The 17,741-nt window shown below is 32.0% G+C and overlaps 1 protein-coding gene across 1 annotated transcript; it reads left to right on the top strand.

The window, feature by feature from the left end:
* Positions 1-223: 223 nt before the first annotated feature.
* Positions 224-12,556, top strand: LOC141044699 (uncharacterized). The gene is made up of 3 exons (XM_090243864.1): positions 224-2,296; positions 2,516-3,586; positions 3,844-12,556. Exons 1-3 carry the CDS (start codon positions 572-574, stop codon positions 5,656-5,658), a joined length of 4,611 nt encoding a protein of 1,536 aa, XP_090099990.1. The 5' UTR covers positions 224-571; the 3' UTR covers positions 5,659-12,556.
* The last annotated feature ends 5,185 nt before the right edge of the window (positions 12,557-17,741 follow it).

Here is a 17,741-nt window from a genome sequence, read left to right as displayed (position 1 = left end):
AAGTTATGGAGAGTGACTTGTGTACTTGGTGTGTTATTGGTATATTCTTCAACGCTTGGTGCATGTGTATTTGAGGAGCGGCGCTGTGCGAGTCGTGGTGGATCATTTGCGGACAATCTGAACGATGAGATGTGTTTTTCTTAAAACCTGATTGAGAAACGGCAATCTTACTTGTCATCCTTGCGTCGGCGGCAGTTTGTTGAATTGCAATTTAACTTCTTTCGGTATTCACTGTAACAAAAGTTCTCTAGAGTGACTTGTGTACTTTGTTACATAGATATTTTAAATGTTTGAACTTTGCATCTTGTTGGTAGATTATTTCATTTTTGTGTAAAAGTTTTAGGTAGATTTCTTTAAGTAGAAGTAATTTAAGGTTTTGATGTTTGACATAGGATTAGTAATTTTTAACATAGGTTGAAATGAGATTATTTAAAATATGTACATAAATTAAGTGATGGTTTGGTTTTAGAAGTATAGATTCATTTTGTTGGATAAAAAAATGGTATGGTATGTGGAACAATTCATATAAAAGAGTTTGAGAAGATTTTTTGAAATTCTAAATACATCTAACATGTTTTCTACATGTGGTGAGAAGGTGAAATTGATTTTATTAGTTTACAAAATCAAGATGGGATATCTTTTGGAATTATTCAAGAAATGTATATATATGGTTTGGAGTTATTTACATGGTCTCTTCATGTCAAGATCTTCAAGCACCATGGAACAATATGAAGAAATATCAAACATGCAAGGTATTTGTGGAGATACTTGGGAAGGTTCTAAAGTTTACATTGGAGCATTCAAGGTTTTATTGAAGAAAAAGTACATGTTGAATAGAAACCAATGTACTAATTTGTGCAAGAAAATTGAAAATGTTACAAAGATTTTTGACCACCTAATAACTTGCACCAATGATAAATTAGAGTTTGAACTTCTATTAAGTGAGCTATTTTTTATATTGAATAAATCTTACTCTCTAATAAAGAAATGTGGAAAACCAAATTGGTGTGAAGAAGCTCTATTCCAATTCAACAATAAAGAGACTTTTAGAGAACTAATTTTGGATTTAAAATGTTGTTGTGATATTGCAAGTGATATGCTTTCAAAGCATAATTCCTACAAATTTGAAGACATTATATTTGATACTTTTGATGTTCCAACATATCAAGAAGTAGAAGATGATATTATATTATTACATGAGAGATTGAACCATGCAAGTGAAGAAGAAGATTTTGAATATCATGCATTAGCAAAGGATCTATTACGAAGATGCAAAGACTTGTATCACATTGAGATTGGAGAATTGGATGCTTTGAATTTTTCAACAGATATGACAAGTCTTGAAATCATAGAATGTGTGAAGGAAAAATCTGGATCTTTTGGAGAAGTTTACAAATCCAAGTGGTTGGGACTTTTGTGTGCAACTAAAAAAATGGATGTTGCATTTGCTAAGTTGTTCATCAAAGAAGTGAATATTCTAACAAGTGTAAGCCATCCAAATTTGATAACATATTATTTTGCAATGAAAGGTAGTGCTAATGGAAGTGTTGAAGCTTTTGAAACAAAAGACAAAAAAGAATATTTGTATATTGGAATGGAATTGATGCAAAACAATTTGAGCAATATGTTGGAAGAAGAGAAAGAAGTATCTTATATTTTTCTTATTGACATCATGCATCAAATTGCAAAAGGAATGTGTTACTTGCATGACATGCACATTGCACATCGTGATCTAAAGCCTGAGAATATTTTGGTTAATATTGTGGAATCAAAGATTATGAATAAGATTGTTCGACATGTTATTGTGAAAGTGATTGATTTTGGAATGTCCAAGATTGAAGTTGGAAGAAATTCAGTAGCCACAGAGAATAATTACATTTATGGTAGTCTTAAATATACGGCTCCAGAGGCACTAAAAAATAAATTTCAAACAATGGCAATGTGTCCTTTTGAAGCTGATGTTTACTCATTTGCAATGATATGTTCTAAGATTCTTTCAAAGAAAGATCCATTTCATGATGTTCATGACCCAAAAAGAATATTAGAAAGAATTGAAAAAGGTGAAAGACCAAAGCTACCTTCAAATTGTGATGACTTGATGGAGCTTATTAGAGAATGTTGGAGGTTGAATCCTTTGCATCGGCCAAAGTTTGCAAGCATTTGTGAAAGATTGAACTCACTAAAATGTAAGTTTTTAGTTGGAATGAATGTGTCAAATGCACCATATTTTGGAGTATCAAAGAACAACTACCATCAAAATGACGAATTGCAACAAACACTCTATCAATTGCCAAAGGTAAGACTTGTACAAAAAGTTATTGAAAGTATGTAATGAATTTATTAGATTGCTTAAATTTTGTATTGGCACATACTCTTATATGCTTATAGTGAGGATTAGATGCCTTTTCAAGAGTATTAGTTAATAAAACTAGATTAGAATAAAAAAAACTATTATTATGATTATTATTATTATTATTATTCTTTTGTTAATATATGGTTGAATTTCTAATTGTAGGTTGATTTGCTTGACGAAGATACATTTGGTAGAGAACATTATTTATCTCGAATAAAAAAAGAATGTGTAAATAAAATGAAGGTATTGTGTCTTGTTGGAATGGGTGGAATAGGCAAGACCACATTAGCAAAGGCTATATTGGCTACTGTAAAAGACATATATGATGCATCATGCTTTGTTGAGTGCATTGAAAATGATGTTGATTGCTTCACAACTTCTTGCAATATTTTAGAACAATTTAAAGTCAAATCAAAACCAAAGGATGTTGAAGAAGCTCAAAAAATGTTGAAATCATTCTTGATGAAGAACAAAACCATCTTTGTATTTGACAATGTGAAGAATCAAAGTCAAATTGAAGATGTTGTGCCTATAGATGACATATATGCTAGCAATGGTAGCACATTGGTTTTAACCACTCGAGATTCAAAAGCAATAGAGTATTGTGGTGAAGAAGTTTGTATAATAAATATTGAAGAACTTGATGAAGAAACAAGTATGAAGTTATTTATCACTCATTCTTGTGGCCAAGAAAATTTGCCAAATGAATTAGTTGAAGTTGGAGAAAAGATTGTAAGAGCTTGCCATGGTCTACCATTGAGTCTAAAAGTTATGGGAGCATTTTTGAGAGAGAACAAGAGATTGAGATGTTGGGAGCGAGCTCTACAAAAGTTGAAAAGAGGAAGAGAGTTGGATGGAAATGAAAACAATAGTAACTACAAGATTTGGAAGATATTAAAAGTAAGCTTTGACAATTTGAAAGATGAAGAGAAGAAAATATTTTTGGACATATGTTGTTTTTTTAGTAGTGATGTGTATCCACAAGGCATGTCAAAAGAAAGAGCATTGCGAATGTGGGCTAATAGTCAAAAAGAAATATTTGAACAAGATATGGAAGTTATGTTAGATACATTGATTTACCAATCATTGGTAAAAGTAGACAAAGATAAAATTATAAGAATACATGATCAGCTACAAGACATGGGAAGAAACATTGTTGAGAAAGAAATGGAGTATAAATACACACGAATGTGGAATTTGAATGTAGATCTATTTTATGGATTTTCAAACAAGGTAATTTTATGTAACTATTATCCTAATTGCATGCATAAAACTAATAATAGCATTAGAAAAGAATGAACAATTAAAAATTAGAGGTTTTTTACTTGTATGTTATGTTATTTATATTATGTATTTTAGATGTATATTGAAGTGAAGTTATTATGCTTAAATATGAATCTTGTATTATAAATAGATTTGTATGTGCATTAAAAATGTCATTAATGCAAAAATTATAATCTAATTGTGTATTTAATTGTGTTGGTTTTTAGTTGGAGGGATTATTTTACAACAACATACACAAAAATATTATAAGTGAATTAAGAAGTGATTCTTTTTCATCACTTCAATTTTTAAGTTGTACTATTGGTGATTTTGCACCCAATATTGTTATAAGAATAATAAGCATATTTTTTGTGTTGATAAAACATTCTCTTAGTTTAAAATGTTTTCTATTAGATATGCCTGAAGAAAAAAAATTACCAAGAGAATCAACAAACAAAGCATTGCAAATGCTTCATGACATAAATGTTTGGAAAAAGTTGGAGAGTTTAAATATCTTACAATTGAGAAATTATTCATTTATAGAAACATTTCCACATTCAATTTTTAGAATACCTACATTATTAGAACTTGACTTAGAAGGATGCTCAAACTTAACCATGGTAAAAAATGATTTGCAATATATGACTTCTTTGAAGATACTTAATTTGAAAGATTGTAAACAATTACATTCATTGCCAACATCAAAAAGAAATCTTCTCTATTTGAAAAAATTCAATATAAGTGGGTGTTCCAACTTGACATCATTGCCAAATGAATTGGCCAACCTCACATCTTTGACTACCTTGAACATAAGTTACTGCTCAAGCTTGACATCATTGCCAAATGAATTGGGCAACCTCACATCTTTGACTACCTTATATATGGGGAGGTGCTCAAGCTTGACATCATTGCCAAATGAATTGGGCAACCTCACATCTTTGACTACCTTGAATATAAGTGGTTGCACAAGCTTGATATCATTGCCAAATGAACTGGGCAACCTCACATCTTTGACTACCTTGGATATTAGTTACTGCTCAAGCTTGACATCATTCCCAAATGAATTGGGCAACCTCACATCTTTGACTACCTTGAATATAAATGAATGCTCAAGCTTGACATCATTGCCAAATGAATTGGGCAACCTCACATCTTTGACTACCTTAAATATAAGCGGGTGTTCACGCTTGATATCATTGCCAAATGAATTAGGCAACCTCACATCTTTATCTACCTTTAATATAAGTTTCTGCTCAAGCTTGACATCATTGCCAAATGAATTGGGCAACCTCACATCTTTGACTACCTTGAATATGTGGGGGTGCTCAAGCTTGACATCATTGCCAAATGAATTGGGCAACCTCACATCCTTAACTACCTTTAATATAAGTTACTGCTCAAGCTTGACATCATTGCCAAATGAATTGGGCAACCTCACATCTTTGACTACCTTAAATATGAGATATTGCTCAAGCTTGACATCATTGCCAAATGAATTGGGCAACCTCACATCTTTGACTACCTTATATATGGGGAGGTGCTCAAGCTTGACATCATTGCCAAATGAATTGGGCAACCTCACATCTTTGACTACCTTGAATATAAGTGGTTGCACAAGCTTGACATCATTGCCAAATGAACTGGGCAACCTCACATCTTTGACTACCTTGGTTATTAGTTACTGCTCAAGCTTGACATCATTCCCAAATGAATTGGGCAACCTCACATCTTTGACTACCTTGAATATAAATGAATGCTCAAGCTTGACATCATTGCCAAATGAATTGGGCAACCTCACATCTTTGACTACCTTAAATATAAGCGGGTGTTCACGCTTGATATCATTGCCAAATGAATTAGGCAACCTCACATCTTTATCTACCTTTAATATAAGTTTCTGCTCAAGCTTGACATCATTGCCAAATGAATTGGGCAACCTCACATCTTTGACTACCTTGAATATGTGGGGGTGCTCAAGCTTGACATCATTGCCAAATAAATTGGGCAATCTCACATCTTTGACTACCTTGAATATGAGATAATGCTCAAGCTTGACATCATTGCCAAATGAATTGGGCAACCTCACATCTTTGACTACCTTATATATGTGGAGGTGCTCAAGCTTGACATCATTGCCAAATGAATTGGGCAACATCACATCTTTGACTACCTTGAATATGAGATACTGCTCAAGCTTGACATCATTGCCAAATAAATTGGGCAACCTCACATCTTTGACTACCTTGAATATGAGATACTGCTCAAGCTTGACATCATTGCCAAATGAATTGGGCAACATCACATCTTTGACTACCTTGAATATGAGATACTGCTCAAGCTTGACATCATTGCCAAATGAATTGGGCAACCTCACATCTTTGACTACCTTGAATATGACATATTGCTCAAGCTTGACATCATTGCCAAATGAATTGGGCAAACCTCACATCTTTATCTACATTTAATATAAGTTACTTCTCAAGCTTGACATCATTGCCAAATGAATTGGGCAACCTCTCATCTTTGACTACCTTTAATATAAGTTACTGCTCAAGCTTGACATCATTGCCAAATGAATTGGGCAACCCTCACATCTTTATCTACCTTTAATATAGGTTACTGCTCAAGCTTGACATCATTGCCAAATGAATTGGGCAACCCTCACATCTTTATCTACCTTTAATATTAGTAACTGCTCAAGCTTGACATCATTGCCAAATGAATTGGGCAACCCTCACATCTTTATCTACCTTTAATATAAGTTACTGCTCAAGCTTGACATCATTGCCAAATGAATTGGGCAACCTCACATCTTTGACTACCTTGAATATGAGATATTGCTCAAGCTTGACATCATTGCCAAATGAATTGGGCAACCTCACATCTTTGACTACCTTGAATATGAGATACTGCTCAAGCTTGACATCATTGCCAAATGAATTGAGCAACCTCACATCTTTGATTGAATTTGATATAAGTGATTGCTCAAGCTAGACATCATTGCCGAATGAATTGAGCATCCTCACATCTTTGACTACTTTATATATGTGGAGGTGCTCAAGCTTGACATCATTGCAGAATGAATTGGGCAACATCACATCTTTGACTACCTTGAATATGAGATACTGCTCAAGCTTGACATCATTGCCAAATGAATTGGGCAACCTCACATCTTTATCTACCTTTAATATAAGTGACTCCTCAAGCTTGACATCATTGCCAAATGAATTGGGCAACCTCACATCTTTGACTACCTTGAATATGAGATACTGCTCAAGCTTGACATCATTGCCAAATGAATTGGGCAACCTCACATCTTTATCTACCTTTAATATAAGTGACTCCTCAAGCTTGACATCATTGCCAAATGAATTGGGCAACCTCACATCTTTGACTACCTTGAATATGAGATACTGCTCAAGCTTGACATCATTGCCAAATGAATTGGGCAACCTCACATCTTTATCTACCTTTAATATAAGTGTCTCCTCAAGCTTGACATCATTGCCAAATGAATTGGGCAACCTCACATCTTTATCTACCTTTAATATAAGTTACTGCTCAAGCTTGACATCATTGCCAAATGAATTGGGCAACCTCACATCTTTATCTACCTTTAATATAAGTTACTGCTCAAGCTTGACATCATTGCCAAATGAATTGGGCAACCTCACATCTTTGACAACCTTAAATATGAGATATTGCTCAAGCTTGACATCATTGCCAAATGAATTGGATAACCTCACATCTTTAACCACCTTTAATATAGGTTACTGCTCAAGCTTGACATCATTGCCAAATGAATTGGGCAACCTCACATCTTTGACTATCTTATATATGGCGAGGTGCTCAAGCTTGACATCATTGCCAAATGAATAGGGCAACATTACATCTTTGACTACCTTGAATATGAGATACTGCTCAAGCTTGACATCATTGCCAAATGAATTGGCTAACCTCACATCTTTGACTACCTTAAATATGAGATATTCTTCAAGCTTGACATCATTGCCAAATGAATTGGGCAAACCTCACATCTTTATCTACCTTTAATATATTTTACTGCTCAAGCTTGACATCATTGCCAAATGAATTGGGCAACCTCACATCTTTGACAACCTTAAATATGAGATATTGCTCAAGCTTGACATCATTGCCAAATGAATTGGATAACCTCACATCTTTAACCACCTTTAATATAGGTTACTGCTCAAGCTTGACATCATTGCCAAATGAATTGGGCAACCTCACATCTTTGACTATCTTATATATGGCGAGGTGCTCAAGCTTGACATCATTGCCAAATGAATAGGGCAACATTACATCTTTGACTACCTTGAATATGAGATACTGCTCAAGCTTGACATCATTGCCAAATGAATTGGGCAACCTCACATCTTTATCTACCTTTAATATAAGTGACTCCTCGAGCTTGACATCATTGCCAAATGAATTGGGCAACCTCACATCTTTATCTACCTTTAATATAAGTTACTGCTCAAGCTTGACATCATCGCCAAATGAATAAGGCAAGCTCACATCTTTGACTACCTTGAATATGAGCTACTGCCCAAGCTTGACATCATTGCCAAATGATTTGGGCAACCTCACATCTTTGATTGAATTTGATATAAGTGATTGCTCAAGCTTGACATCATTGCCGAATGAATTGAGCATCCTCACATCTTTGACTACCTTATATATGTGGAGGTGCTCAAGCTTGACATCATTGCCAAATGAATTGGGCAACCTCACATCTTTGACAACCTTAAATATAAGCCGGTGTTCATGCTTGATATCATTGCCAAATAAATTAGGCAACCTCACATATTTCACTACCTTGAATATGAGATACTGCTCAAGCTTGACATCATTGCCAAATGAATTGGGCATCCTCACATCTTTGACTACCTTGAGTATAAGTTACTGCTCAAGCTTGACATCATTGCCAAATGAATTGGGCAACCTCACATCTTTGACAACCTTCAATATGAGATATTGCTCAAGCTTGACATCATTGCCAAATTAATTGGGCAACCTCACATCTTCCACTACCTTATATATGTGGGGGTGCTCAAGCTTGACATCATTGCCAAATGAATTGGCTAACCTCACATCTTTGACTACCTTGAATATGAGATATTCGTCAAGCTTGACATCATTGCCAAATGAATTGGGCAAACCTCACATCTTTATCTACCTTTAATATATTTTACTGCTCAAGCTTGACATCATTGCCAAATGAACTGGGCATCCTCACATCTTTGACTACCTTGAGTATAAGTTACTGCTCAAGCTTGACATCATTGCCAAATGAATTGGCCAACCTCACATCTTAGACAACCTTCAATATGAGATATTGCTCAAGCTTGACATCATTGCCAAATGAATTGGGCAACCTCACATCTTTCACTACCTTATATATATGGAGGTGCTCAAGCTTGACATCATTGCCAAATGAATAGGGCAACCTCACATCTTTGACTACCTTGAATATGAGATACTGCTCAAGCTTGACATCATTGCCAAATGAATTGGGCAAACCTCACATCTTTATCTACCTTTAATATAGGTTACTGCTCAAGCTTGACATCATTGCCAAATGAATTGAGCATCCTCACATCTTTATCTACCTTTAATATAAGTTACTGCTCAAGCTTGACATCATTGCCAAATGAATTGAGCAACCTCACATCTTTGACTACCTTGAATATGAGATACTGCTCAAGCTTGACATCATTGCCAAATGAATTGGGCAACATCACATCTTTGACTACCTTGAATATGAGATACTGCTCAAGCTTGACATCATTGCCAAATGAATTGGGCAACCTCACATCTTTGATTGAATTTGATATAAGTGATTGCTCAAGCTTGACATCACTGCCGAATGAATTGAGCAACCTCACATCTTTATCTACCTTTAATATAAGTTACTGCTCAAGCTTGACATCATTGCCAAATGAATTGGGCAACCTCACATCTTTGACTACCTTGAATATGAGATACTGCTCAAGCTTGACATCATTGCCAAATGAATTGGGCAACCTCACATCTTTGATTGAATTTGATATAAGTGATTGCTCAAGCTTGACATCATTGCCGAATGAATTGGGCAACCTCACATCTATATCTACCTTTAATATAAGTTACTGCTCAAGCTTGACATCATTGCCAAATGAATTGGGCAACCTCACATCTTTGACTACCTTGAATATGAGATACTGCTCAAGCTTGACATCATTGCCAAATGAATTGGGCAACCTCACATCTTTGATTGAATTTGATATAAGTGATTGCTCAAGCTTGACATCATTGCCAAATGAATTGAGCATCCTCACATCTTTATCTACCTTTAATATAAGTTACTGCTCAAGCTTGACATCATTGCCAAATGAATTGAGCAACCTCACATCTTTGACTACCTTGAATATGAGATACTGCTCAAGCTTGACATCATTGCCAAATGAATTGGGCAACATCACATCTTTGACTACCTTGAATATGAGATACTGCTCAAGCTTGACATCATTGCCAAATGAATTGGGCAACCTCACATCTTTGATTTAATTTGATATAAGTGATTGCTCAAGCTTGACATCATTGCCAAATGAATTCGGCAACATCACATCTTTGACTACCTTGAATATGAGATACTGCTCAAGCTTGACATTATTGCCAAATACATTGGGCAACCTCACATCTTTGACTACCTTGAATATGAGATACTGCTCAAGCTTGAGAGCATTGCCAAATGAATTGGGCAACCCCACATCTTTGACTACCTTGAATATGAGATACTGCTCAAGCTTGACATCATTGCCAAATGAATTGGGCAACCTCACATCTTTGATTTAATTTGATATAAGTGATTGCTCAAGCTTGACATCATTGCCAAATGAATTTGGCAACATCACATCTTTGACTACCTTGAATATGAGATACTGCTCAAGCTTGACATCATTGCCAAATACATTGGGCAACCTCACATCTTTGACTACCTTGAATATGAGATACTGCTCAAGCTTGACATCATTGCCAAATGAATTGGGCAACCTCACATCTTTGATTTAATTTGATATAAGTGATTGCTCAAGCTTGACATCATTGCCAAATGAATTCGGCAACATCACATCTTTGACTACCTTGAATATGAGATACTGCTCAAGCTTGACATCATTGCCAAATACATTGGGCAACCTCACATCTTTGACTACCTTGAATATGAGATACTGCTCAAGCTTGACATCATTGCCAAATGAATTGGGCAACCTCACATCTTTGACTACCTTGAATATGAGATACTGCTCAAGCTTGACATCATTGCCAAATGAATTGGGCAACATCACATCTTTGACTACCTTGAATATGAGATATTGCTCAAGCTTGACATCATTGCCAAATAAATTGGGCAACCTCACATCTTTGACTACCTTGAATATGAGATACTGCTTTAGCTTGACATCATTTCCAAATAAATTGGGCAACCTCACATCTTTGACTACCTTGAATATAAGGTACTGCTCAAGCTTGACATCATTGCCAAATGAATTGGGCAACCTCACATCTTTGACTACCTTGAATATGAGATACTGCTCAAGCTTGACATCATTGCCAAATACATTGGGCAACCTCACATCTTTGACTACCTTGAATATGAGATACTGCTCAAGCTTGACATCATTGCCAAATGAATTGGGCAACCTCACATCTTTGACTACCTTGAATATGAGATACTGCTCAAGCTTGACATCATTGCCAAATGAATTGGGCAACATCACATCTTTGACTACCTTGAATATGAGATATTGCTCAAGCTTGACATCATTGCCAAATGAATTGGGCAACCTCACATCTTTGATTGAATTTGATATAAGTGATTGCTCAAGCTTGACATCATTGCCAAATGAATTGGGCAACCTCACATCTTTGACTACCTTGAATATGACATACTGCTCAAGCTTGACATCATTGCCAAATAAATTGGGCAACCTCACATCTTTGACTACCTTGAATATGAGATACTGCTCAAGCTTGACATCATTGCCAAATGAATTGGGCAACCTCACATCTTTGACTACCTTGAATATGAGATACTGCTCTAGCTTGACATCATTGCCAAATGAATTGGGCAACCTCACATCTTTGACTACCTTGAATATGAGATACTGCTCAAGCTTGACATCATTGCCAAATGAATTGGGCAACCTCACATCTTTGACTACCTTTAATATAAGCGGGTGTTCACGCTTGATATCATTGGCAAATGAATTGGGCAATCTCACATCTTTGACTAGTTGTAATACAAGAAATTGATGAAGCTTGATATCATTGCTAATTGAGTTGGATAATTATCATTATTGCTAAATGAGTCAAGATAATTAATTTTTTTCTATGTTTAGAATCTAATGCTTTGATTTGGTAATAGAGCAGTCCAAACAACTTGATACCAATTGATTGGGGATTTAATAATAGAACCTTCCATGTTTTTTTCCATGTAATTTGGAGCAAATAAGATGTTTTTTGCTATGACATTGAAATGCACATGCTTGAGATTTACAACTAATAAGTATGGAATCTTTTATCTATAAACAATGTTCAAAAGAAATATCCTTTTGATTAACTTGGAGCTTAAATCTTAGCTTGTTTGTTAGACTCTTATTTTTTTTTGTCTTCTTTTTTATTCTTCTAAATTAGACAATGTAGCTTTGTAAAACAAATCTATTAATTATAGTTGTTTTTGTCTTGACTATAAGCATACTTGAGATTTAGAACAACTCTTAGTTAAATAGTCTAAATGTTCTCAATGTCAGTAGAATGTCAATATGGTCAACAAAGGATATGTTGGACCCAATGAAAGTTGGTCAAAAGAATAGAACAGTTGGTGTTACAACTCTTAATGAATGCAATAGCAAATTTCATAGGTATCATTCTTTCTCATCTTTTCTTCATGTTATCATTATCTATGTCACTTTGCTTTGTGATAAGTCTTTTCAAGATTTTATTGATGTACTTTGTATTTACTTATCTACTTGATATTGAATAAACACAAGCTAAATTGTGACTAAATAGTTTGATAGTTTCTATTTAGTTTAATCTAAAATTTTAATGAATGTCATCTCAATTTTGTTTCTATTTATTATATTAAAAAGAGAATCATACACATATCCAAGATTTAGAGGATAGTGTTAATGACAATTCTAAGCAATTTAGAAGTAAATATTAAGACACAACTTTTTTTTATGTATAGTATTTTGACAGTACATGTGTATGGCATAGATCTAGAATCTGGAGTTGTTTTAAGGAAATCACTCTATTTAGTTGAACTCACAAGAAGTGAACAAGTAGATCGGTTTAGAACTACAAGTAATAGATTGAAGGAAGTTCAATATATCAACTAATCTCTCTCAGTCTTAGGTGATGTTATAATTACAATGGTACAAAAGAGTGGTCATATGTTTTTCAAGAATAGCAAGCTTTTACAACTACTAGAGAATTGATTAGGTATTGGAAGATAGAGATGTTAATGATTACTCCACACATTGACTTTGGATACTTTCTTTTATTATTTATTATCTATAATAATATTAGTTCTAATCCTTTGATGTGGTGGTTATTCAATGATTATTATAATGATTATTTAGCACCTTATTCTTTTAGATGTATATTTTCGTTTGTTGATAGTGCTACATGTAGCTTTATAATTTTCTAGTAGTGCCTTCTTCTTTTCACTCGTTGAAGAGCATATCCAATGTATGACAATGTATCTTTTTTACTCATATCTTGCAAGATTTTTTTAGGATATCTATTTGCATCTATTTGATAAAACCATTATCTAATCCTTATCTTGCAAAGATTAGTAAAGATATATTTAATTTGACTAATTATAATTGTCAATCTTTTAATCCTTTTAAATTCTACTCAATCATCAAGATCACTTTACTTAAAGAAGTTGCTATAAAAAAAGATTCTAAAATTAAACAACTTCAATCTTTCAAAGAATGATATGAGAGATGTAAAAGTGGTGTCAACACAAAGGAGTTAAGATTTAGGTTACTAAAATCATTTGCTTGCATCCATGCAAGCATTGATATATCTATTGCTCTTAAATTGTAGATGACGTAGAATAAAAATAGAAGTGGGACTATAGAAGTATGTTAAATTTTGTAGAAAAATTTGTAATAAAGTGCTTAAAGAACTAATATAAGTAGAGGATATTACTAAAGACTAAAAAAATGCAATGGAGCCAAGTTACAAATTTTTAAATTGAAGGAGATAAAAGTTAAGCTTTGATGTTTCTCTTATTAAGGACTTGAGTTCGAAATCAATTCTAGGTTAGTTATTATTTACAAAGTTTTTCTTCACTATTACATAGAATCAGTATCCAATCTTTAGATTAATTTCTTTTGAATTGATTGACTGAAATTTTTATACCACTCACCTATCTTTTGTAGCCTTGATCTATTATGGGTAAGTAATCTAGTCAACCAAAGTCCCCTTTTTTTGAAAGTACTAGATTTTTTCATGATTTTGAAGATCCAATAGAGCTATTATTATTATCTTCAATATGCTCTCTAATGAGTTCTATTATTGAGCAAGGCCTAGGCTTATTTGATGTCATCAAAGATAGAGTGAATACTATAAATGAAAAGCTTAAATTCATAAAACATCAACAAAATGGCTCTAGAACTAGAGTTGGTAGTTAGACTTCTTTGATTTTTGGTACAAGAGACATTGATAATAGGCAGCTGAAAGCTTCAAAAAGAAGTCAACACCTTGAAGCAATTCTAACAAACAACTTTGACTCAAGTTTATCTTGCTTGAAAAAAGAAGTGTTGGCTAGAGAATTATCAAATGGATCTCAAGAAACACATGATAAATTACCAAAGTTAAGACTTATATTAAAAATTATAGAAAGTATATAATGAATTTATTAGATTGATTGTATTTTGTATTGGCATACATTCTTTTATGCTATTGTGATGGTTAGATGCCTTTTCATGAGTGAAAGTTGGTAAAATTAAATTAAAATATAATATAAGTATTATTCTTTTATTAATTTATAGTTAAATTTCTAATTATAGGTTGATTTATATAATAAAAAAATATTTGGTAGAGTATAATGTTTATTTCAAATAAAACAAAAATATACAAATAAAGTGAAGGCATTGTGTCTTGTCAAAACAAGTGGAATAGACAAGACCACAATAGCAAAGGCTATATTAGCTCATGTAAAAGACATGCATAATGCATCATGCTTTGTTGAGTGCATTGAAAATGGTATTGATTTCTTTATAACCTCTCGTAATATTTAATACTTTATCAATGGCAGTACATTGAGATTTAAAAGCAATAAAGCATTGTGGTGAAGAATAAATAAATATTAAAGAATTTGATGAAGAAACAAGTATGAAGTTATTTATTATTCATTCTTGCAGCTAAGAAAATTTGCCCAATAAACTTATTGAAGTTGACAAAAATATAATAATACCCTGCAATGGTCTATTATTAAGTCTAAAAGTTATAAAAGTATTTTTGAGAAAAAATAAGAAATTGAAATGTTGGGAGCAAGCTCTACAAAAGTTGAAAAGAAGAAGAGGATTGGATGGAGATGAAAACAATAATAACTACAGGATTTAAAAAATATTAAGAGCGAGCTTTGACAATTTAAAAGTTGAAGAGAGGAAAATGATTTTGGACATTTATTTTATTTTACTTTATTTTTTTTGGTTATGATATGTATCTACGAAGCATGTCTAAAGAAAGAGCATTTTAAATGTAGATCAATAGTCAAAAAACCATATTTAAACAAGATATGGAAGTTATATTAGATATATTAATTTATCAATCATTGGTAAAAATAGACAAAGATAGAATTATAAGAATACATGATCAGCTATAAGAAATAGATAGAAACATTGTTGACAAGGAAATGGAGTATAAATACATATGAATGTAGAACTTGAATGTAGATTTATTTCATAGATTATCAAATAAGATAATTTTATGTAACTATTATTCAAATGGCATATATAAAATTAATAATAGTATTAAAAAAGAATCAATAATTAAAATTTGGAGATTTTTTATTCTTATATTATATAATTTATATTATACTTTTTAGATATATATTAATATAAATTTATTATGTATAAATATGAATCTTGTATTGTGAATTTATTTATATATAAATTAAATATATCACTAATGTAGAAATTCTAATCTAATTATATATTTAATTGTATTGATTTTAATTAGAGAGATTATTTTACAATAACATAAATAATAGAATAAGTGAAATAAGAAGTGAATCCTTTTCATCACTTCAATTTTTAAGTTGTAATGTTGGTGATTTTGCATCAAGTATTATTATAAAGATACTAAGCATATTTTTTGTATTAATAAAGTATTTTCATAGTTTAAAATATTTTTCTACTAGTCATTCTATATAGAAATTATTTACCAAAAGAATTAACAGATATAGCATTACAAATGCTACTTGACAAAGGTATTTGAAAAAAATATTAAAGGTTTAAATGTCTTGTAATTGAAAAGTTGTTATTTTATAGAAAATTTTCCAAATTCATTCTTTAAAATTGCTACTTTATTAGAATTTGACTTAGAAAGATATTCAAACTTAACTATACTATCAAATGAAATAAAGTATGTGACTTCTTTGAAGGTACTTAATCTAAAATATTGTGTACAATTAAATACATTACTAAAATCAAAAAGAAGTCTTTTTATTTTAACTACCTTTTATATGAGCTAGTACTCAAGCTTGATATCATTGCCAAATGAATTGGCCAACCTCACATCTTTGACTACCTTATAAATAGAAAGGTGTTCAAGTTTGACATTATTTCCAAATAAATTAAACAATCTCACATCTTTGACTATTTTTTGTATGAAAAATTATTCAAGCTTGATATCATTACCAAATAAATTAGGCAACCTCACATCTTTGACTTTTTTTGATTAAAATCAATACTTAAGCTTAACATCATTGCTAAATAAATTCAAAAAGTTACATCCTTGACTACCTTATAAATGAGAAGGTATTTAAATTTCACATCATTACTTAATGAATTTGGCAACCTCACATCTTTGATTTTTTTATATTTAAGTCAAAACTTAAGCTTGACATCATTGCCAAATGAATTAGAAAAGCTTATATCTTTGACTACTTTATAAATGAGGATACTCAAACTTGACATCATTGCCTAATGAATTAGGCAACTTCAAATTTTTAACTACTTTGATATAAATGAAGGTTTAAGTTTGACATCTTTGCTAAATGAATTAGGTAACTTCTCATCTTTGACTACTTTTATTATGAAGAGGTATTTAAGGTTAACATCATTGCTAAATGAATTGAAAAAGCTTGCATCTTTAACTTCTTTACATATGAATTAGTATCTTGGCTTGAATTGCATTGATACATGGTTTCTTGAGTTGTAGAATAATTACTAAATTAAAACTTGTACTTTATTGTTGTTGAAGCAAGTACCAATGTCACCAAAGTATTCAACAAAGGTTATTGTACTTTACCTAATTTGTCCAAAAAATAAGCAATTGTATCAATTGAATTGAATTAAGGAATATTTTGGTAAGAGTGTGGTAAATTGGATGGATTATAACAAAAGGATATGTATATGAGATTAGTTTTTGCAAAGTTGAGTGGCTATTATTTTGAAGTATTTTCTTCTTCATTTATTTTTTTATTATATTAAGTTGTTATATTGATAGTAAATTAAAAATATATTGTATTGATTATGAAATGAAAGCTTTTTGTACTAAAAGAAATAACAATATTTGCTAAATCTTCCGCTGTAGGATTTTCAATTTTTGAAAAGTAAAATATATCAAATCACAGATGATAATCATAATTAGCAAAAAAAAATATTTATTGTGTAGAAGAATGTTTATGTTAATATAAGTAAATTTTCCAATAACAAAAGAATTGTTCAATTATCTTATTTGTAGTTGATGGTATATTTCAAATATTATTCAAAAATTTAATTTATATACTCTATTTGTCCATCAATTTATGGATAGAAAGCCAAAGATAGTTTTATGTTCACCTTTAAAATCTTAAAAAACATTCTCTAAAATCTTGATGCAA

Source organism: Physcomitrium patens, chromosome 17 (genome assembly GCF_059467195.1).
Source record: "Physcomitrium patens ecotype Gransden chromosome 17, ASM5946719v1, whole genome shotgun sequence".
NCBI lineage: Eukaryota > Viridiplantae > Streptophyta > Bryopsida > Funariales > Funariaceae > Physcomitrium > Physcomitrium patens.
The sequence above is the reverse complement of the archived record's forward strand: the minus strand, read 5'-3'. Positions and strand labels throughout refer to the sequence as shown.

Bases quoted from the DNA above. Each gene is read 5' to 3' on its own strand.
- LOC141044699 (XM_090243864.1), top strand. From the start codon at position 572: ATGTTTTCTACATGTGGTGAGAAGGTGAAATTGATTTTATTAGTTTAC. The intron at 2,297-2,515 runs GTAAGACTTGTA...TTCTAATTGTAG, and splicing joins CACTCTATCAATTGCCAAAG to GTTGATTTGCTTGACGAAGA. The intron at 3,587-3,843 runs GTAATTTTATGT...GTTGGTTTTTAG, and splicing joins TTTATGGATTTTCAAACAAG to TTGGAGGGATTATTTTACAA.